A 25,000-nucleotide genomic window follows, 5' to 3' on the forward strand; every position below is an offset into this window, starting at 1 on the left:
GCTTCAAACCAGGACTCTAGCAGCTAGATATAGAGATGAAAGCATTACAAATATATCCTGATCAATTATTCAGCATGCCTGAATATATAGGTGACAATCTGAATATGAAAATGAGCTTGAGTCGCTCAATCATCTGCGTGAGGTTTTGATCGCACAGTGATGATGTCACGTCAGACTGAGAATCAAGAAGAGGTTCACTGTCCATTTTGGTAAAACCTGCTGGAACTAAATGATTCTGATGGATCTTCAGAACAATACTGACTCCCGACAGCAAAATAAACTGTTTCAGGGAGTTTTGTGTCTTGTTGGGAGAGTAAGACTGGACTCAAAAACATTAAACACATCTTTCTATCATGTTTTCATCGTAAGCTTAAAGCACACCGCATGAGTGAAGCAAGCTGATTCACTAAGTGAATCATTCTGAATCAGCTCAGTGAATCATTCTGAATCAGCTAAGTGAATCATTCTGAATCAGCTCAGTGAATCATTCTGAATCAGCTAAGTGAATCATTCTGAATCAGCTCAGTGAATCATTCTGAATCAGCTCAGTGAATCATTCAGAGTGATTCTTCACTCACATCCATCTCCAGATAAGAGTTAGATTTAGAGAAGTCTTAGAATTCATATTATTGAGTAAAAAAAAAAAAAAAAAAAAAAAAAATGTTGTAACTTGAAAAAAAAAAAGTTAACTGAAATAAAAATTTAAATCTAAAAATGCAAACTTTTATTTTCACTAGTTGCCAGTGCATTTGTATTGATGTTTTTAATTTGATGTACTAAAATAATAACAACAACACAAAAAATAACAATATGTATACTATATTAAAACATTTAAAAAACTAAAACTACAAGTAAAACAAATAAAAACTAATTTAAACAACGGATACTAAAATAAGCGTCACATTCACAGCAGTTTTGTTACAATAAATAGTTACATTTGGCAGATACTTTTGACCTTCAGTGATCTCCGGAGTTCCTCCGATTCAGATGAACCTGCAGGAATGAGAGGCGTGGACTCCAAGCCTGCGTCTGATTGGCTCTGGCACATCATGTAAAACAGCAGGTTAATCATTGAGTGGATGTTTATGAGAGAGAGACGACTGATAAGATGACGTCAAACTCTAATAAATGAAAGTGTGGCTCTTCATGAACCTGCTTAAGAAGATCAAACCACGAGCGCTGCGTCCAGTTTGAAGAACACCACTATTTCTGTTCGTTTAAACATCCTTTAAACAAGTAACATTTACACATACAAAGATATCATAGTTTTCAGAGAATATGGGTCAAAGACATTAAGAGAAATTTACAAAAGATGTTTATGTCCATAAAAAACTAATTGAAAATAAGTATGTGTCTACTTTAAAGGCTTCAATTAAGTTTTTGGAGAACAAAAAAAGTCAAAATGTTGTTTAAATAATGTAACATTGTCATTCAGTGTAACACAACGTATGTGTAAAGATTCAAACAACATGTTTATTCTGACGTGTACATATTAAAATATATAAAAGAATAAGGGAGCATATTAAATGTGATTGTGTCTTAAAGGAGTAAAAAAAATTATTTAATATTAAAAATGTAAAATTACAAATAATTAGTATTTAGGGTGAAAGTAATTCGTCTTTTAATGTCAGAAATTGTTTTTTTTTTTTTTTTGTAAATATTCCTGACAAGATTGTTACACTGAATGATTCATATCACGTTTATTTTTTGCTCAAAAAAAAAAAAACGAAGACAAAATTGCAATTAAATTAAAACATTTTTATATTTAGGGCTCAAGCCCGAAGGGGCGAAGAGCCCTATTGTTCTTCTAAGGATTATTCTTGTTATTATTATTATTATTATTTTTATTTTTTATTAAACCTTCCGGGGGTTTTTGGGGGCCTTAACATGCTCAAAAACTCTTGAAAATTGGCACACACATTGGAATCTGCGGCCATCAGGACGCCGCAGAGGCTGGGACCCGGGCGTGGCACAGGGGCTCTACAGCGCCCCCTGGAACACAGTCAGAAATCTTGAACCATAGCTCACACACACTTGCATGTATTTATATGAAACTCAGTACACTTATAGATCTCTTTGAGCCGAACAACTTTCACACTTTATGTCATAGGCTCCGCCCAACAGGAAGTCAGCTATTCAGGGCTGTTTAAAAAAAGCATGCTCTGGAATTTGAAATACTCCTCTGAGGTTTTCAACCCGTTCGCCACGAAACTCGGTGAACATGATCTCAAGACATTGAGGATGAAAAATTGCGAGGGGATTTTTGATATCTCGAACGGTTTGCCCGTGGCGAGGCGTGGAACTTATGGCGAGAAATGAGAAACAGGAAATGTCTAATAACATCCACATACATTTCCTGAATTTGATCAAACTTCATGGGTTTGTTCGTTGTATGATACCGATTGTATATATGTGACTATTAAGAGTCAACGTTATAGCACCACCAACTGGCAGCAGGAAGTGTGTCATTTTCCAAATGCTTTGAATTCAGCATCTTATTTTTACTCGATTTACTTAAAACTTCATCAGAATAATGACAAAACACGGCCGATGAAAATCTGTTGTGGGGATATTGATATCTGATATAGTGTTGCTATGGCAACGTGTCAAACTTGAATGTTCTGTTATGGTGAGTTTGAGGCAGACAACAAGCTCAGATTTACATGAAACTCAAAACACATATCAGTATTAGTGATAGCTAGACAATGGCAAAAGCTTTTAAAAGGGCGTGAATGAGGCACTCTATAGCGCCACCTTTTGTCAAAAGTGGGGGGGTTAGTTTTAGCTACAGACACCAAACTTGGTACATAAATTGTTCTTATCAAGACGGACAACTTTCTAATTCACAGTCATAAGCTACGATCAACAGGAAGTCGGCTATTTTGATTTGAATGTGTATTTTTGAGATTTTACAGTTGTGAATTAATGAATACTCCTCACAGGGGAAGTACACTATACACACCAAACTAGGTCTACATGAAGAAAAAACATCGAGGAACTTAAATTGCGAACAGATTTTGGTTAGCTTGAACGGTTTTGTCGTGGTGATTTTTTGAAATGACAGTAAAAAGGGAATCATTAATTGTCTTGTATTTTTAAATTGCAGCTTCCAAACACTTCAAAAAATTCATACAGAGATCAAATCATTCTGAGGACATATGCATAGTTTCATGACTTTACAACACTGTATGATTAAAAGAAAATAAAAAAACTGTCAGACATCTCAACTCACTCTGTCCCTCTGTTTGAGGAATGTATGCGTGCTGACTGAGTGTGTGTGTGTGTGTGAGTGGGGGATGGGCATGAGCTGAGTGGCAGACACAATGAGAGAGAGAAAGAGAGAGAGAGAGAGACTTAATCATCTCTTTAATCACCAGAAAAAAAAAAAAGTATTTTAAATTGTTATTTTTTGTTGTTGTTGCTAACATTGCTGTTTTCATTACAGCTTAAGAAATCTCTTAGGCCTTATCCTTTTCTGACAGTTTCAGGAATTAAAAACAAAATTCTAAAAATACTTATTTGTGCTGCAAATAATAATTTCAACTCATTTGATACTGACCTATTCCATCCTGTAACATGACATGTATCTACATTTTTAAAATCTCATGGATGTAACCGTAAAACTGTTCAGCTCACAGATCAAGACTAAGATGCTTTCACAAATGCTTATAAGTCATTAAAGGATTTAATAACACTGTAAAATAATGTCTAATTTGTTAACATTAGTAAATGCATTGGTAACACTTTATAATAACTGCACTCATTAGTAAATAGTCAGTTCATGCTTTATAAAGCCTTGTCCCAATATTAATAGTCAGTAGTAAGCAGTTTATAAATACAGCTATAAATAGCTTGTCCTTGGTTTATAAGCACATTTGTTAAAAAGGAGAGTAAAGGGTCAGTTATCTTCCTATGAAAAATAAAAAAATAAAAATAAACAAACAACAACACTGATTGATACAGAACTCAGAAATGTTATTGTGGAATTATGATAAAATCAGACTGTAAATGAATTCATACTCCTCCAAGAAGAGTAGTTCACACCAAACTTTTTCAACATGATGCCAATATACTGAAGATGTTAAATTGTGAATGGGTTTAGGATACCTTAAATGTTGTGGCCATAGCGATTTATTAAAGTAACATAAAAAAAATACAATAGTTATTTTACTATATCTTTACAATTTTTCATTCCAACTCTTCATATTTTTTTATATAAGTAGAAGTCATCATTTGAAGGAAGCACAATAAGTTTCATAGCTTTATTATGTTCAGGAGCCAGCATAAAATTAAAACTATCATAACTTATAAATCAAGCTCGCAATTCTTAGTACCAATAATTGCCACTAGATGGAGATATAGGATTACTTTAAAATAATTATTGTAGAAACGATTATGATTTAAATCATTTATAGAGATCTTTCAAAGAAAAATATGTATTTTATGTATTTTACTGATAAAATGACCCTCACTTAATTAGAATAACATGCTGAAGTATTGTGAAATACTGTATATTAAGAATAATTCTTAATAGGCTTTATGGACAGATAAGTTTTGAGTGACTCTTGAAGGATCAGCACCACATCCTCTTTTACCACTGTTTAAAGAATTTATCTTACAGAACAGTTGCGAATGAATTTGGATAGCTTAAATGGTTTTGTCGTGGTGATTTTTTGAAATAACAGTAAAAAAGGAACCAGTAAATGTCTTTTATTGTTTTAAAGTGCAGCTTCTAAACACTTCAAAAAAATGTACACATAGAAGACAAGTCATTCTGAGTAAATATGGATAGTTTCACGACTTTACAACACTGTATGGATAAAAGAAAATGTGAAAACTGTCAGACTTCTCAACTGACATGATCTCACTCTGGCCACTCTGTGTGAGGAAAGGGAGGGGGAGAGGGAGGGGGAGTGTGAGGGGGTTGGTGACTGTGAATTTTTGGTGACTGACAGTGTGTGTGGACTGTAGGGAGGGGCTGTCTGGCAGAGAGAGAGAGAGAGAGAGAGAGAGAGAGAGAGAGAGACCTAATCATCCCTTTAATAATCAGGAAAAAAAAATCTGTATTTTAAATTGTTATTGTTTTTGTTGTTGCTAATGGTGGCGTTTTTTTCCTTTCATTACAGGTTAAGAAATCTCTTAGGCCTTATCCTTTTCTGACAGTTTTAGGGATTTAAAAACATCCTAAGAATCCTTATTTGTGCTGCAAATAATAATTTCAAACTCATTTGATACTGACCTATGACAACCTGTGACATGACATTTATTAATCTCATGGATGTAACAGTAAAACTCTTCAACTGACAGATAAAGCTGCAATGCAAGCAAAACTATTTCACAAATGCTTATAGGTCATTAAAATCATTACAAAACACTAATAAAATATTTAAGGATTTGGTAACACTGTAAAATAATGTCTAATTTGTTAACATTAGTAAATGCATTGGTAACACTTTATAATAACTGCACTCATTAGCTAAGCATTAGTAAATAGTTCATGATTATAAAGCCTTTTCCCTTAATAATAGTCATTATTAAGCAGTAATACATCTTTAAATAAATATAAAAATAAGGTGTTACTAAAGTTCTATATATTGTTCTGTGTATGTGATTTCAAAGTCTAGATTGGTCGGATTAACCCTTTAACTGCCGCATCCCTTTAAACTTGATTGTCAGAGGGTTACTGTAAATGCTTATGCCCGCTGGGCACAGTTTTCCCGATGCCACCGGGGTGGCGTTGCACTGACGGCTTGAGCCCGACATCGCTGCTTGCAGCTATATTTTTAATTATTTTTAGTGGGACAACAATTTAAAGCAGTATTGCACTTAATGTTTTTATGCTTAAACCCTTTTTCATTTTAGACTAATATACTATATATATATATTTTTTAAATAGCTCCTGTTTTTAACATCACAACAGTTTATTTATATGTTTATATGCTTTTAAATTAATATCAGATTCACAGCAGAGTTCTGTTGCAACAAATTATATTTTAAAAATAAAAATATATTTTATTTTTATTTAATTAATTTGTAATTTCTTTTTACCCAAAGCAAACTTGCATTGCATGAATTTTTTTTATTATTATTGGTTCATGCATTTCTTAGGAACATGCCAGTGCCAACAAAAAAGGTTTAAACATCCTTAAAATAATTTATACTTAAGAAGAAAAAGTGTTTAAGATACTATGACATGTTTTAAGAGAATACTATAAACCATTTATAAATCACTCTTTTTTTTCTTTTTAACTCAGGTTTAAAAAATATAATTTTTTTTTTTTTGCAAAAGCATTGTACATGTTATGCTTAAAGCAAGATTTATTTATTTTTTTACTGGAAAACAAGATAAAGAAGCTTATTCTTTGATGCAACAACACTTGAACAATCACGGTCAAACACTTCAGAATCGATTGTAGAAATACAAACATTGTGATTTTCTGCTCAGAAAACTGTTTCTACAAAACAGAAGCAGCTACTAACTAATGCCCTTCACTAAATCAGATTAAATCAGTCATCGACAAACACAAAAGATGCATTTGTTTCAGCGTTTAACAGCAAAAGCATGAAAGCACGTGAAACAGACGATCCACACACACTTTAACATATTACGATAATCAGACGGGAATACCACGGTAGCCTGAGCTTTAACGAACTATCAGTAATTAGCAGGTAATCTACTTCAGTTTTCCAGAAGAGATCAGATGTGCTAAACATGAGCCACATTTAAATCCAGACTCAAAACTCTATTCTTAACTGATTTGAAATCAATCTTTAACTCCTTTTAAGTTTTGAAATATTTTTTTATGATTACTGTACTTTTTTTTATGCAAAGCACTTTTAATTACCAGTATGCATGAAACGTGCTATAGGAATAAACTTGTCTAGTTTCATAAAAGCATGCAATCGTGTGTCACAACAGTTAGTGTTAGTCTGTTTAACAGCTTGCACAAGTAAAAACTGACAAATAAAACCGATTATTATTATCTGACTGTAAGAGTCGGTGGCATTGAAATATTGTGCTGCACTTTGCACTGAAACACATCTGATCTCTATAACAGCAGAAGAGATAAAACACACTCAGACTGAAGAAGAAAACGGTTTATCTCACAACACAGACTCCTTTCATGAAGTTCTGAAAACCTTCTCAGAATTGCAAAATAGAAACTTCATCCTTGTTTTCTCAGAAGTAAGTTTTTAATCTAGCAATTCTGATTTTTCCCCTATTTGTTTCATCAAACAAATTTAAAAGCCACTTTTTAGTCACACAATTCTGACTTTTTCCTGAAAAAAAAAAAAATCACAATTATCTCTTCAAAAAGAATTTAATCTAATGTTAGAAACAAGTTTTCCATAAATATCAGATGTAAAAACCCAGGCTAAAGCAAGAGATAGGGTAAATAACACATTGCATGTGAATGTGTTGAGATGCATGTGAGAGTTGCATCATCTGACTAGTATGACCAGACTAGTTAACACTGAAGTAGTGTTTACATCACTAGTTAGTGTAACTGTTTGAGTTAGGGACAGCTCACAAATCCACAATAAATTCAAAACGGTCAAAGATCGTCATGCATCTGAAAATCGTATTTTGTTAAACTTCTGCTGGACTAAAAAACTACAAACTCAAATCACGCTTTTAAATAACAGCCCTTTAAAAACCCAAGAAAACGCGATGACGCATGCCACGTCAATCCGAGCCTCCAGCGACTCATGCACGGGTCTGCATCGACACAAAACGCTTCTGATGCATATTCTATCATGCATTGACACTGATGAATAATACCGCTGTTCTTGATGTGATAAACACCTCAGCGGTTTTAACGCTTTTGCGTTGTTGTTGTTGTTGTTGTTGTTGTGCGCTATAACACGCTCGTGCATGTATAAACTCACCCTGATTAGTTGTCTCAATGTCAGAGTTAACATGGTAAATCGACCCAACTTCTCCAGGATCCAGCAGGCTTTTGCGTTCGCACGTTTTTCGTCCGTCGCCTAAATGACAGTAGATTAACGATAAGCGCGAGTGCTCATGGGAAATGTAGTCCTGTCATAGAAGAGGAGGCAGTCGCGCAGTCGGGAGTTCAAGACACTGGACTACAAACTGACGTCAGAACTTACACAAAACCTGGGAAGTGTTCCTTACATCTCAATTTATCTGTTTATTAAGTTGATTGCATTAGATTTAATCATTTATTTCCCTTTTTTCTGGTGTTTAATACAATTTAAACAGTTTAAGTTATAGTATATATATATATATATATATATATATATATATATATATATAATTTCTTTTTCAGTTTTGTTATTTGATTTTTTTTTTTTTTTAAATAATAGCTTAGAGTTTCCTGTAGTTTTCCATGCAATCTCTCAATTTCATAAAGGTTGCATGCACTGACCAATAATTATTTAATATTTGCTGATTACATGGACTTGCACCTCAACAACTCTCAGACAGAAAAGTACAGTAAACTGCAGAAATTAATGCTTGTAATTACATTAAATCATTGCATCATTAGTTATAGAGACATTTATTTTTATTTTCTTTCTAAATTGTAAATAAAACAGATTATTGTTGTATTTTTCACATACACACAAAAATACTTGTGAATCGTGTCACTTTTCATTTCAATGTAATTTTTGGTGAAGTACACAAGGAGTTTCTGAGTTAAAGTTCCACACCTTTCTTCAGATGTAATTGCATTTATTTACATATGTGTTCATGCTAATATCATTCTGATATAAACCTACATTAATGAAAAGAGGATACATCATAATGATGAACTATCATAAATATATTCTCAACTTAGTTTTTATCTTTAATTTTTATTCTGGATTTTTTTTATATATCAAAATAATGAAAAATACCCCACCCCATGAACACAAACACACACTTACCATCAATCCAGTAACGAACCGTCAGCAATTAATAGTAAACGAAGCATGTTTTCTCTTTCAGCTTCTGCGATGTGATCAGAATTCAGACCTGATTGTGTACAGAAAATGCACTTTTTACACTAAATGCCCAATAATTAAGATTTTCTTAAAGCATCATCATCATCATCATGATAATAACAGCAGGTCAGACCGGTTAGATTTAATTATTTATTTGTGATACATTATTTACACACACTTTTCCCCATGTATACTATACACATCATCAAGCAATACTTCTGCGCTCCTCTCATCTCTCCGATTCACAGACTGATCGGTGTCCGAAAATAAAGAAAGATGTTTCCGTTTAGAAACAGGGAATCATTCCGTCTGTGTCTCTTCAAGCTTTATTCAGAGCTAGTAAATAGATAAGCTATGTCTTTAATTTCATTATATATAAAGGTGATTCATACACATTCTGTTAGATAGCTACATTCATTCAGATCTGTTCATTACTCCACCGATAACGACTCTAATAGTCTGGTTCTCCTGAAAGCTTGATCAATCTGCACATGGTTCTACAAAATAAAGGTTCTTTATGGGAATCAAGGTTTCAAGAAGATGCTTTAACATCCAACTTATATCGTTCTTTATATTGGAAAAATCTTCTTCAGAGGAAAAGAAAAAAGGGTTTATTTCAAGAATTGAAAAGTGTTTCTCTAAGAAGCTTTAAGGGAAAAATCTTGTGCTGTCAAACAATTAATCACGATTAATTCAAAATAAAAGTTTTTGTTTACATTATATACATATATATATATATATATATATATATATATTTACACATTTATTTATTCATATTCTTATATTTTATATTATATAGCTCACGAATATATTTAATATATAAACAACATATTTTTCTTAAATATATAAATGCATGTCTTATATATATATATATATATATATATATATATATATATATATATATATATATATATATATATACAATGTAATATACACAGTATGCACACATATATTATACAAACAAAAACTTTTATTTTGGATGCAATTAATCGCAATTAATCATATGACAGCACTGGGAAAATCATTAAGGTTTTGCTTAAAATCACAAATTAATCATATTTTGAAGTCAAAACTGATTCATGCTCCTAAACAAATTCACTCTAAAGAAAATAAATCACCTTTCTTCATGAGTGATATCAAAAATCAATATTTTTCATCCACGTTTTATAGTATATTTCCATCATCATCATCATCCGAGCTAGTGAAGTCTGATGTACGTTGAGACCCTGATCAGACCATTAGAGACCAGATCTCAACTGGTTTTATCTCCATTCTGAGAGACATGAGCAGGATCAGTAGAAAAACGACGTGTTGGTCTAACAGTCGATGGACGGAAACAGACGAAAGCATAAAGAAACCAATATTAAGAGCTGAAGGGATTCGGCCGAATCTTCCCATACGTGACCCTGGAGCACAAAACCAGTCACAAGGATCATTTTTTAGATTTATGCATCATCTGAAAGCTGAATAAATCATCTTTCCATTGATGTACAGTTTGTAAATGAGATATTTTAAAAATCTGAAATCTTGATCATCTTTAAAGTTGTTCAAATGAAGTTCTCAGCATATTACTAATCAAATATGATATATCTATGATAGGAAATTAAGTAAATATCTTGATGGAACATGATCTTTCCTCAATATCCTAATGATTTTTGGCATCAAAGAAAAATGTATCATTTTTGACTCATATACAATGTATTGTTGGTAATTGCTACAAATATATCCGAGTGACTTAAGACTGCTCCTGTGCTGCAGATCTGTTAAAAACAAAGCTGCTTCACAAAACAATCACTTTTAGTTCCAATAATCTTCAGATGTTAAAAATTCTTCTATGGCATTGTGAAGCCCCTTTATTTTTAAGAGTGAGGGTCACATATACAAAATAAAACGCAGATGGAAAATGCCTCATCCCAAATACGGATGCTCGCTCTGAAAGTTGTAGTCCGGACAGACCTTCTGCACCAGCTTGTAGTCGATGCTGAAGAAGGAGATGAAGATGCAGATGACTTTGAAGGGTTTGGCGCAGAGCCAGGACGAGTGCGACTGGGTGTTTTCAGTGAAGCAGGTCTGCGATGGATCGTAAAGACAGGGTTTGGGTTTCTTGGAGCGGTCCGTCTTCTCGTACTCCACGCGACAGTTGAAGGCTTTGATGTCTTTGGGGTCGACGGTGGACTGGTGCTGCTGGTGGAACTGGATCTCTGGGTGAAGGGGTTTCTGGAGAACCTCGAACTCGACGATTTTGGACGGAGGAACGATGCTCACCGACACGTTCCCGAGACTGGAGGAGTTGTGGCGGAAGTAGACCGTGAACGTCCCGTTGACGTGGTCCACGATCTTCCCCGTCACCAGCAGACTGAACTTGAGCGTCTTGACGTTGAAGTAGAAGTCGCCCCAGCCGAAGATCTTTTTAGTCTTCATGGAGGTTTTGAGGGAGGGTTTGCGTTTGGGACGGTAGCCTGTGTGGTCCTGGAGATGAGACTGGTTTCGCACCCATTCGTAGGGGTTCTGGAAGCTGAAGGTGGGTGGTTTGGGCTTCGTGGGCGTGTGGTCCAGCGTGGAGAATATCCTGGAGGTCTGGTGTGGAGGTTTGACGGCTCCTGACGGAGCGGGAACAGAGTACGGGAGGCTCTTGAAGACTGTGCTGGACGCTCCCTGCTCCAGATAATCCAGAGGTTTGCCCACGTGTTTCTCCAAGCCATGCACCTGCAAACACACACACACACACACACACACACATTAGCTTTCCATTGATGTGTGGTGTGTGAGGAGGACAATATCTGTCTGAGATACAACTATTTGAAAATCTGGAATCTGAGGGAGAAAAAAAATCTAAATATTGAGAAAATCACCTTTAAAGTTGTTCAAATGAAGTTCTTAGCAATGCATATTACTAATCAAACATGAAGATTTTATATATTTACAGTAGGAAATTTACTAAATATCTTCATGGAACATGATCTTTACTTAATATCCTAATGATTTTTGGCATCAAAGAAAAAACTTGATACATTTTATAATTTGATAATTCTATATGTAATACAAAAATATATATACATAAAATATACAAATATGAAAAATTTCAATATTTCAATATTTGTTCAATATAATACTTAAAACATAAAAATAACTATAAAATATTTTATTACATTTAAACAATCCGAAATGTAAATGCAATAATTCATGAAGATTTCTTTGGAATAAGAAATAAGATGTAAAAATAATAAATGAGGTTAATCAATATTGAAATATATTTAAACATTTTAAAATTTAAAGTTAATAATTAAATAAATAAAAAATCTCTTAAATATATAAATATAACACTTTAAAATTAATGTTTAAAAATGTCAAAATAGGGGCGTGGTTGGACACCGAATATGTAAGACGTGTCTCCATTTCGCTCCGCGAGTTTGTGTTTATTTTAACTCTTTAATACAGTTTATTTTCATTAATTAGGCTGGTGCAAAATTGTGACGATTACTTTGTCAGTTTTGGTGTGTTTTGGGGGAATTTCAACCGACAATGGCAGCTCCACGTGGAAACTCGGCTCGCACAGGCCGTGCTAATAAAGCTTCTCCCTCGACTGAGCCTGCATCTCCGCCGAAGTTAGTCACGGACCCCGAGTGTGCGCCCAATTTGGATCATCTCCGGGCTATGTTAGATCAGTTGAAAGGGGATATTTGCGGCAAAATAGACTCGCTGTCATGCGAGCTTCGAGCGGACATTTCTTCGGTAAGAGAGGAGCTTAGGCACGCAATTGAACCGATGCAACAAAAACTCAGCTCCCATGATCAAGTTATTACGGAGTTGCAGCGCGCGTGCACTGACCACAGTGACCTGCTAACTTCACTGGATTCAACAGTTTCCACGCTAAAAGCCGAGGTTAAACAGCTGACCGATAAGTGTGAAGACCTGGAGGGTAGAGCGAGGAGGAACAACATACGGCTGGTAGGTGTGCCGGAGGGGGCCGAAGGTGGGCGCCCTACTGAATTTATTGCCCAGCTGCTGATGGACTCCCTCGGCCTGGAGGAGTTGCCCCTGCTCGATCGGGCGCATCGCACTCTCCGATCCAAGCCCAGTGATGGTAAACCACCCCGACCCTTTGTGATTCGTGTGCACTTTTTTCACGTGAGGAATGACATTTTACGCCGGGCCAGCGAGGCCCCTTTTCTCCACCAAGGTAAAAGACTGTTTCTCTTTCCTGACTATACTTCGTCAGTTGCGAAGAAACGTGCGGCATTCACGGACGTAAAACGTTTGTTACATTCGTGTCCTGGAGTGAAGTTTGGATTGATGTTTCCTGCGATTTTGAAGATCACTCTTCCCGGTGGAGCTACACACAACTTTGAGGACCCAGCCACTGCAATGGACTTTGTCAAGGTGAACTTAAAGTCTGGTGTCTCTTCTGGAGCTACAATTTGAAAGCGGCTGGCAGTCTGTTTGGTAAACGGAGTTAATTTAACCCGTTTTCTGTTGGTAAACTGCACTGCTTTAGGTTTGTGACACTTGGACTTGAGTCACTTTTCATATTTTGATACTGTGTTTGTTTATATATTTTTTTTATGCTTTATTACAACTCGCATGTGCACTATTGGTTTGTGCTGTTAAAGGAGCGTGCTAGGATGTTTTTGTTAGTTTGTAGGATTTGCTCGCGTCTTGTTTGGGAAGACGCTTCAGCTCGTGGGGTGGTGGGTGGGGGTGTGGGGAGTTCTCTCTTTTTCTCTCGCTGTGTGTTTTGTATTTTGGTTAGTCAGGTCGCCCATGTTTTAATTTATTTCTGTGACTGTTACATTCATACATTCCATGCTGCAGTGTATACTAACACTTGACTAGCATGCAGCAGTCTAGGATGCCACGACATTCAGGGACAGGACTCAAATTTGTTAGCTGGAACTGTAATGGTTTAAATCAGCCTATTAAACGTAGCAAAGTTCTTCACCATCTTCAACAATTAGGTGCCCATATTGTTTTCCTTCAAGAGACTCACTTAAAATCTTCCAGCCATATCAGATTAAAGGGGAGGTGGGTCAGTCAAGTATTTCATTCTAGTTTTAATTTTAAATCTAGGGGTGTTGCAATTTTGATTCATAAATCGGTTCCTTTTGTGTGCTCTAATGTAATAGCTGACCCCAATGGGAGGTTTGTGTTTGTTACGGGACAGCTATATAGTAATTCTGTGATTCTGGCCAATGTGTATGGTCCAAACTGGGACGACGACAATTTTTTCCATCAATTGTTCGCCAAATTACCTGACATGTCCACACATCTACTTATTATGGGGGGTGACTTCAACTGTTGGCTTAATCCTGTATTAGATCGTTCTTCTACTAGACCAGGTGTGCCCTCAAGGTCTTCTAAGACCATTTTATCCTTTATGGATGAGTTCTCAGTCTCTGATCCATGGCGCTTTCTTAATCCGTCTGGTAAAATGTATTCTTTTTTTTCTCATGTACATCACTCCTTTTCTCGTATTGATTATTTTCTCCTGGACAACCGTTTTCTCCATTCTGTTCAGTCTTGCTCTTATGATACTATTCTATTATCAGATCATGCTCCGACCACACTGGAGTTATTCATACAGGAACGTGAACTTATACGCCCCCCGTGGCGTCTCAATACGCGCTTGCTATCTAATGAGGATTTTGTTAAGTTTGTTTCTAATCAAATTGACTTTTTTCTTACTACCAACAGAACTCCAGGTATCTCAGCCTCCCTTCTTTGGGAGACTTTGAAGGCATACATTAGAGGTGAAATTATTTCATACAGCAGCTATGAGAACAAACAACGGAAAAAAAAATTAAAGGATTTGAGGTTACGAATCTCCCAGCTTGATAATATCTATGCTTCCTCCCCATCCCCTAACATATATAAGGATCGTCTCTCTCTTCAGGCTGAGTTTGATGTTCTTTCTACTAAAGAGATTGAGGAGCTCTTATTTAAGGCTAAATATTGTTATTATGAATCTGGGGATAAGGCGACCAAACTTTTGGCCCATCAGCTTCGACAGGCTTCCTCCTCTCAGCAGATTCCACAAATTCATACTCCTTCTGGTGTAACAACTGATCCTAAAAAATTAATGATCAGTTTAAACTGTTTTACTCCTCTTTATATAATTCTGAGGTTGGGTCTGATATGTCAGCCCTGAAGAGTTTTTTTGACTCACTGGAGTTGGTTATGGTAGATGCTGATATTGCTGAGCAGTTAGAGGGTCCGATCACCATAGATGAACTTAAAAGGGCAACATTTTCTATGCAGTCTGGAAAATCTCCAGGTCCGGACGGTTTTCCGACCGAGTTTTACAAGACCTTCTTTGATAAATTAGCACCAGTTTTGTTAGAAATGTTCAATGAATCTTTTACTCTTTCTAAATTACCTCACACTCTTAATCAGGCCTCCATATCGTTACTTTTAAAAAAGAATAAGGACCCTCTTTCCTGTTCAAGTTACCGTCCAATTAGTCTTTTACCTGTAGATGTAAAACTTCTGTCTAAATTATTTGCTCTGCGACTGGAATCAGTTTTGCCTTTGATAATCTCTGCTGATCAGACAGGTTTTGTCCAGAACAGACATGGGTTCTTTAATCTCAGACGACTTCTCAATGTTGTTTATAATCCTTCCACCTCAATGGGGCCGGAAGCCGTAATTTCATTAGACGCGGAGAAGGCTTTTGATAGAGTGGAGTGGAACTATCTTTTTTACGCTTTGGAGAAATTTGGTTTTGGCCAGGAGTTCATTTCTTGGATTAAGTTGCTCTATTCATCCCCTGTGGCTTCTGTCAGAACTAATGACACCCATTCAGATTATTTCCCTTTGCACCGCTCCACTCGTCAGGGCTGTCCTCTAAGTCCTCTTTTATTTGCTGTTGCTATTGAACCTCTGGCTATTGCGCTTCGTTCAGAGCCACGCATCACTGGAATAACAAGATATGGTCTTGAACAGAAGGTCTCCCTCTATGCAGATGACTTATTACTATATGTTTCCAATCTCTCTGTCTCCGTTCCAGCTGCTCTTGACATTCTTAGGTCATTTGGTCAGATTTCAGGCTATAAACTAAATTTGGACAAGAGTGAGCTGTTTCCTTTAAATCAAGATGCCCAAAATGCGGCTCAGGGTTTCCCATTCAAAATTGTCCCATTTGGCTTTAAATACCTTGGTATCCAGATTAGAGACCGATTTGAAGATTTGTTTCATTATAATTTTGCCCCTTTGTTAGATCAGATACGGATGGACTTTCAGCGGTGGTCATTGTTGCCTCTTTCCCTTATGGCCAGGGTCAATTCGGTTAAGATGAATATCCTCCCAAAATTGTCCTATCTCTTCCAGTGCATACCCATCTTTCTTCCTCAGTCTTTTTTTCAAAAATTAGACAAGTTAATCACTGAGTTTATATGGAACAGGAAGGTCCCTCGTTTGCGAAAGGAGCTGTTGCAGAGACCTAAGACCCTTGGGGGCTTGGCCCTTCCCAACTTGAGGTTTTATTACTGGGCTTCCATCCTTAGAGTAATTCAGCTTTGGATTTCTCTGGAGGGGGCACCAGTTCCTCCTACATGGTTGAGTATGGAGATGTTTTCTGTTAAACCTGCTTCGTTGACTGCCCTCATTCACGCTCCTCTTGGCTTTTCTCCCTCCCCTTTTTGCAACAATATTTTAGTTAAATCCATTATTAAAATTTGGAAGCAATTTCGACGCCATTTTGGTTTACAGACCTTCTCTTTCCTAGCACCTTTATCAGCTAACCCTGTTTTTCATCCTTCCTTAATTGATGGGGCTTTTTCTTTGTGGTCTGATTATGGCATCAAGGCATTTAGGGACTTGTATATTGCTGGTACATTTGCATCCTTCCAGCAACTCTCAGAGAAATTCCATTTGCCTAAACAGCATTTTTTTAGATACCTTCAAGTTCGTAGTTTCATTCGCAATCTTAGCCCCAATTTCCCAAATCTCCCAGTGGCCTCTCTAATCGACTCCTTTTTAACCCCATTGCCTACCCTTAAGGGTGCGATTTCCCGTTTATACAATCTCATCTATTCTTTGCAGCTTACCCCGCAGCATAAAATTAAAACCCAATGGGAGGAGGATCTAGGAGAGGGAATCTCGGAGGAGCTGTGGGTTGCCATTTTGCATCGGGTTCACTCCTCATCTGTTTGTGCTAGACATGGTTTGATCCAGTGCAAGATTCTACATCGTACCCATTTCACTCGAGTGAGGCTTTCCAAAATCTATAACAATGTCGATCCCACGTGCATTAGATGTCATCAGGCTCCAGCTACCCATGTTCATATGTTTTGGTCTTGTCCTTCACTATTTAATTTTTGGACGCAGATATTTGACTCTATTTCTGTTTGTACGGGGGTTCAATTTGATCCAACAGCATGTACGGCTTTGTTTGGAGTTTTACCTCCTACTTTGCAACTTCCTAAATATAAAGCTGACTTTGTAGCCTTTGTCTCCCTTTTGGCTAGACGTTTGATTTTATTAAGGTGGAAGTCTCCTGCACCGCCTTCTCATTTGTCTTGGATCAGGGACATACTTCAGTTTGTGAAGTTGGAGAAAGTTAGGTGCTCGATACATGGTTCTCTTGCAAAGTTTAATAAAACTTGGGGTCCATTTTTTGCACATGTTGAGGGATTGACTTTTACGGCTATTCCAGAGTAGTCACCCTGATTGTCTATTAATTGTGAGTTTCTTCTTGTGTGAATTTGTAGAATGCTGTGATGTTTTTATTAATCTATGTGTAAGTGAACATATTGGACTTTTATTTAGTGGGTGGTGACCATTTTGTGTTTTTGGTTTGTTCTGTTTATTTTATTTTATATATTTTTTTTATATTTTTTTTATTTTTTTATTATTATTATTATTATTTTTTTACAAGAAAATTATACCATTTAAACTATTACTATTATTCCTTATCTTTTATTTATTTTTATTTTATTTTTTCTTGTCAGTTGTACTTGACACTGTCTTGACACCCGATTTGTTACCTCTTGATTTTGTTATGTCACTTGAAAATCAATAAACAAATGTTTAAAAAAAAAAAAAAAAAAAAAAAAGTCAAAATAATGATAAATATATTTAATTATATTTATACTTTATAACAATATTTTATTACATTTAAACATTTTAAAATTTAAATGTAATTATTACTTTACCAAATAACTCTTTAAAAATAACAAACAAAAATGTTTGACTTTAGTCTGATAAACAGACATTTAAATATATAAATATAAAAAATAAAAAAATATATATTTAATTATATTTAAACTGTATAACAATATTTTATTATATTTAAACATTTAATATAATAATTAAATATTTGACATTTTTTATAGTCTTTAAAAATGAAAAACAAACATACAATATGACTATGAAATATGATAAAGATGACAACTCTAATTAAAACCAATTTGGATTTATTTGCTTTTTTTAAAAGAATCATTTCATGTTTATGGCTTTAAGTATGTACAGATATTGTGCTTATGAAAAACATGAATCGATAATAAATCAGCAGTGCATTGATTCTGCGATGTGTTTAGTCCTGATGGATTCAGTATTAATTGCTGAAGACAGAAACACAGAATAATTAAACACCCAAAACACAATTGGATTTTGCACATGTACTATTAGAGCGAAGAAATGATTATCAATGACTCAAGAAAAGCACATTTGCTGTAATCAGTGTGAAGACAGGATCAATAACACACATCATCTAGAGCCATGTTCATAATTCATACGCTGTCTCTCCGGGACATTTCTATTTATACAGTTCATTTCATGTTGTTGTCACTGCTCTATTTACACAGATCTGTCCTTGTGTCACTTCTGCTCTGTTTGCTTCTCGTCTTTAGTCCGGAGAGCGTGTGAATATTAATAAAGACTGATTGACTGGAAACAGAGATGCTTCTGCCGCTTAATATCTGACGTTATTCTGTTCTCATCATCAGAGATATACTGGAAAACAATAAAGAACAAGTCAAGAAAATCTTGTGCGCACACACAATAAAGAATGACATGGATTAAAAAATGGTGACTTTTTATCATTATTTTTTTTCTTATTATTATTCTGATTCACAATTCCGACTTTTTTCTTACAATTCATTTTCTTGCAATTTGACTTTTCTTGCAAATAAACTTTTTTCTTTGCGTTTCTGACTTACAATTTAGACTTTTTCTTGCAATCCTGACTTTTCTTTCAATTATTTTTTCTTGCAATTTTGACTTTTCACAATAATTTTTTTCTTGCAATTCAGACTTTTCGCGTAATTATTATATTTTTCAGTTCAGACTTTTCTCGTAATAATTTTTTCTTGCAATTCAGACTTTTCGCGTAATTATTTTTTTCAGTTCAGATTTTTCTCGTAATAATTTTTTCTTGCAATTCAGACTTTTCGCGTAATTATTATATTTTTCAGTTCAGATTTTTCTCGTAATAATTTTTTTCTTGCAATTCAGACTTTTTTCGCGCAATTATTTTTTCTTGCATTCAGAATTTTCTCGCAATTATTTTTTCTTGCAATTCAGACTTTTTTCACGTAATTATTTTTTCTTGCATTCAGAATTTTTTCGCAATTATTTTTTTCTTGCAATTTTCACTTTTTTCGCAATTTTTACTTTTTTCTTGCAATTAAGACTTTTCGCATAATAATTTTTTCTTGCAAGTCAGCCTTTCTCGTTATTTTTTTTCTTGCAATTCATACTTTTTTCGCAATCAGTTTTTCTTGCAATTCAGACTTTTCTCTCAATTCTTTTTTCTTGTAATTATTTTTCCTCACAATTCTGACTTTTTTTTTCTCACAATTTATACTTTTTTCTCACAGTTCTTAGTTATCTTGCCATTCTTCTTGGAATTCTGACTTTTCTCACAGTTTTGACTTTTCCCTTGTGATTATGAGTTTATATCTCTTTATATCTCACAATAACTCCTCACTTAAAAGATCAAGCAGCACATTTTCAAACTGTGACACCAAACATCTTTGGTTCTTGTGTGTTTTGTAACAAAATATCATGCCATGGCGAGTAAATATGTGCATTGACTGTCAGAGCTTAACAGATCTTAAATGAAGACTTCAATGAACAGCTTCAGTGATCGGGTCAAAAGAGCAGCAGAGAATAAACATCACATCACACACGAGCTGCTCTCGTCTTCATTACAGATTCCCATCCGCAAACGTCCAAACACACGCTCATCATCTGAACACAAGCAGGTCTCCGTTTGTTACAACATTCATCAGTGTGGCTCCTAATGTATTCAATCAGTAAATTAATTTAGCTGCGCGTGTCTGTGGGATCGAACCGATCAGAGCGATTGATTAAAGTGGTATAAGTGAGAGAATATTGATCACTGACAACACAGATTAAAAAAGAGCTGATGATGGATGTGTATCGAGCGGAGGACGACTGGAAGTGCGTTTGAACACTCGTTTCTCACTTCAATGCAGGAACTGCATCGTTCACCGCAGCTGTAACGAAGATTATTATTGAGCGCTGACCTCAGAAATGAAACACGGCCACATGGAAACATACGGGAATAACTGCGGTAAATAAACGGGAGGCCTTCAACTAACACGTTATAATGGAAATTTATTGTAAAAACTTAGTGGTGGCTGCTATAGTTAATAAATGTTAGTTTATTTATAATAAAATAAATACAAATATTCAAAAAAATTATTTATTTTTTTTAGCTGCAAAGCTATTTTTTTCTGAAATAAAAATGTTAAAAAATTATATAGATATATTTTTTAAAAATTCTACAACTTGAACTAAAATTAACATGAAGCCAGAATATATATAAAAATACAATCTTTTAAATAACAAAAACTATAGTAGTATATCAATTATACAATATAAAATGTTTTATCCATCCATATTTTTATACAAAATAAAATAAATGAACACTTTTTTTCATTAAGGACACATTCAATTGATCAAAAGACATTTGTAATGTTACAAAATATTTCTACTTCAAATAAATGCTGTTCTTTTGAACTTTCTGTTCATCTGAGAATCCTGAAAAATTTAATGTAGCATGGTTCCACAAAAATAATAATGTTTTGAACATTGATGATAATCAGAAATGTTTCTTGAGCAGTAAATCATCATATTATTCTGATTTCTGAAGATCATGTGACACTGAAGACTGGAGGAATGATGCTGAAAATACAGCGGAGCATCACAGAAATAAATTACACTTTAACACAGATTCACACAGAAAACAGATGATTTACATCAGAATAATATTTCACAATTTTTACTGTACCTTTGATCAAATAAACTAATTTCAAGCTCATATACAGTGATTTCTACATTCACATCGTTGACTGATGCGGGTCAGCACATGGTCAGCATCTGCACATCTCATCTGCTCTGGTGACCTTTGACCTCTATGATAGACGCCTTCAGGTCAGTACAAGCCCAATGCCGATCAATGATGATTTCACATCATCACTGATTATTGATTCCACTGCTGTCACATATAAAATAATGGCTTCTATTTTAATATACTTTAAAATATAATAATAATAAATAATAAATAATAATAAAATATAAGTTTATGAGATTTGTAAATTATTCCATTCCTTTTTTACTCACAATTTGTACAGTGTCCCAACTTTTTAGTAATTGGGTTTGTAGAACTATTATGATTCTTTTGTACACTGTGACTTTATTTTCATGGCAAAATAACATTTATCCCCTCCGGATTTCTAATGTGAAAAACATAAATGCTGTTTATACCTCATGGAATAGACTGTTATAGTGCTTTATGCTTTTAAATAATAAAAATACACCTTATAATTAAATTAACAATAGAAAAACATATGTAAAATTTGGGTTCAAATGATATTATTTTGCAAAAAAAAAAAAAAAAAAAAAAAGAAAAAAAATTCTAAATCGTGCAAAAATAGATTTTTTTGCAGCATAAATTTGCAAGATTCATTCAATAATGCATGATAGTAAAACATTAAAAAAATCACAGTAATGAGAATCAGCATTGACCAAAAATAAATGAATAGAATAAAAATGAAAAAAGCATGTAAACATATACAGTATGCATTAGAGAAATGAGAATTTGGGTGAAGAAAGTGGTAAAAAAAAACATGCTAAAATGAGCTTCATTCTCTACCTGCAAAATATTATTTTAATTTTTTGGTAGATTTTGTGCAGACATTCCATTGTGAGGTTCACCACTGTAATTAAAAAAACTAATAATTTACTAAAGTATAGTGAGAATCAGCAATGATAATAAAAAAAATTAACAAAATTTGATGCATTAAGAGTAAAAAGAATTTATGTAAAAGAAAATTATTATTTTGAAAAAAAAAAAAAAAATCTGAATCATGCAAAAATGGATATTATTATTTTTTTCTGCAAAAATTTGCAAGATTCATTCAATAATGCATGATAATAAAACATAAAAAAGTGTAAAGAATTTATGCTAAAAAAGTGAAAACACTTCACTGTGTAAAAATATGCTTCATTTGTGGAAAATATCATTCTGCTTTTTTAATGTAGTTTCCATACAGATATGTGACCTGGACCTGCCATTGTGAGATTCACCCAAAAATGCACGATATTAAAAAAAGCAGAATTTCTGTCCTGAAAGCAGTTAGGAGGACAGATAAGAGTTCATAACGCGCCGCAGACGAGAGGAGGAGGTCGTTAGCAGCTTTTCAATTTGAGTGATACATTTACAAGTCTGCAGACAGCAATATCAAGTGGAAAGCTGCTGTCGATTACCAAAATACAGCATTTCTCCTGATGTATAACACGCTCAGGCTTTCCTTCTTCTTTATGCGCCATCTCTGCACCGAGGAGGAATAATAACCCGTCGAGTCGAACAGAAGATGGAGTAATCCAGCCAGACGAACTGTGTATACATATGTATGTCTCAGGGAATCTAATATAAAGAAAATCTGATTACGGTGGCTTGAGATCGCGAGCGGTGGAGGGAAATGGCTTTATTGGTGCAGCGAGAGCAGAAGGAGAGGCCATTAATAATCACTAACTTCATTTGAGACACTATGAGCAGAAAGCATCTTAAGAAAGTCTTCATGAGGCAGCGGAGCCGGAAACACGGCACAGGATCAAACCGCCGCAATTAAGCCGAGTCTGCATCGATCCACAGCGCATCGCCTCCTCGGGTCGCCTCTGTTAGCGTCCGGCCCACGCTGACCGTCCCACAGGAGCGATGGGATCACGAGAAACACCACACACACTCTCAACACTCTACAACTCTAATTGGAGTTTTATTTCATGCAATCGGAATTTATTTCCATCTAAGATGCTGAAGCATTGGTCCTCTATCACCACACACACACACACACACACACACACACTCAAAGACAAACACACACACACACACACACACAAAGATGAATATTCAGAGTTTAGTGATCACATGGAAACATAGCAAACATGAGTTAAGTTACACTAGCAATCAAAAGTTTATAATAATTATCTTCTGTTCACCGAGGCTGCATTTATTGATTAACAGTACAGTAAAAATGTTAAATATTATTACAATTTAAAATAAGTGATTTCTACACAAATCTAAAATAAAATGTAATTTATTGCTGTGATGAAACACTGAATTTCTAATCATTTGAATCAGTGCTGCTTTACTGTCATTGAGATGCTATATTTCAAATCAGGTGTTGTTTTTCTTTTTCTTTTCTGTTTTCATTTTAATCTAAGTTAACATTTTAATAATTGTATTGTTTCAGTCAGTTTCCACAAAAATATTGTGCAGCACGACTGTGTTCAACATTGCTAATAATCAGAAATGTTTCTTGAGCAGTAAATCATCATATTATTCTGATTTCTGAAGATCATGTGACACTGAAGACTGGAGGAATGATGCTGAAAATACAGCAGAGCATCACAGAAATACATTACACTTTAACACAGATTCACACAGAAAACAGATGATTTACATTAGAATAATATTTCACAATTTACACCCTATTTTTGATCTAATAAACACAGATGAGCAGATGAGCCTTCTTTTAAAAACATTAAAATTTCCATTAAATCCAAACTTCATTTATTCAGGACAGTAGAGTTTAACGCTTCCTCTTGCTTCCACTGACAGAGAAATAGTTTGAGAACTCTTTATTTTGACAATAATCTCGTAAGAAACTTTTGCCTTTTCCTTTAAAATGAAAATGACATTTAATTATGAGACGAGAAATACAGCCCAAAGGAAAAGAGATAAACCGCTGGGAAGAGAGCGAGAGAGAGAGAGAGAGAGAGAGAGAGAGAGAGAGAGATTATCATGGAAAGAGAGTGAGTGAGCAATAAAGTATCAGAGACGAGAGAAATTGAGCTGAGACTGATAACACAGAAATAAAATGTGGAGGAGAAGAAAGTGAGAGACTGAATTACCACAACAGAAGAAGAAGATGATCTTATTAGTGAAAGAAAGAGAAAGATGAAGGAAGAGTTCAGCCAGGAACTCATCATTTACTCAACGTTTAGCAGAATGTTCCAGCTGCACTGATGCATTTAATGCTTAAAAAATGAGCAAAAATACCATGCAATATATTTAAAATCTTCAGAAATGCACTATTACGGCTCGACAGTCTCTGATTTCATTGTAAGCTGCAGCTCTAGGGGACAACTTAAATTTATTAAAATCGTTGTGAGAACGTTGTTTTATTTATGAAACATTGAAATGTCCAGTGATGGTAATATTATTTATTGGTAGGATCAGATTTTTATCCGGAATACAGATTTGGTTCAGTGTGACAGTGTGTGTGTGTGTGTGTGTGTGTGAGTGAGTGTGTGTGTGTGTGAGTGTGTGTGTGTGTGTGTGTGTGAGTGTGTGAGTGTGTGTGTGTGTGTGTGTGTGTGTGTGTGTGAGTGTGTGAGTGTGTGTGTGTGTGTGAGTGTGTGTGTGTGTGTGTGAGTGTGTGTGTGTGTGAGTGTGTGTGGTAAATGAGTTCAGGTGTAAAGCGCTTTCTGATTATTGACTCTGAAAGTGAAGAATCTCATTAAAAGCAGACGCGCTCGTTGCAGCTCTTGTCATAACAGCAGGATAAAGAGACAAACAGCCTGG

At 34.9% G+C, this 25,000-nt stretch overlaps 2 protein-coding genes across 2 annotated transcripts in view; both read right to left on the reverse strand.

The window, feature by feature from the left end:
* The window catches only part of LOC113094862 (serine hydroxymethyltransferase, mitochondrial-like), a 14,604-nt gene extending 6,564 nt beyond the window's left edge, over positions 1 to 8,040 (reverse strand). Inside the window, exon 1 of the mRNA XM_026260488.1 lies at positions 7,891 to 8,040. Within this exon, the coding sequence (XP_026116273.1) occupies positions 7,891 to 7,923 (33 nt within the window). The 5' untranslated portion in view covers positions 7,924 to 8,040. The remainder of the gene's footprint in view (positions 1 to 7,890) is intronic.
* Positions 8,041 to 10,594: 2,554 nt separating this feature from the next.
* The window catches only part of LOC113094858 (neurexophilin-2-like), a 43,271-nt gene continuing 28,865 nt past the window's right edge, over positions 10,595 to 25,000 (reverse strand). The window contains exon 2 of the mRNA XM_026260477.1: positions 10,595 to 11,655. Coding sequence (XP_026116262.1) covers positions 10,858 to 11,655 — 798 coding nt within the window. The 3' untranslated portion in view covers positions 10,595 to 10,857. The remainder of the gene's footprint in view (positions 11,656 to 25,000) is intronic.

Source organism: Carassius auratus, unplaced genomic scaffold, assembly GCF_003368295.1.
Source record: "Carassius auratus strain Wakin unplaced genomic scaffold, ASM336829v1 scaf_tig00215454, whole genome shotgun sequence".
NCBI classification, from domain to species: Eukaryota; Metazoa; Chordata; class Actinopteri; order Cypriniformes; family Cyprinidae; genus Carassius; species Carassius auratus.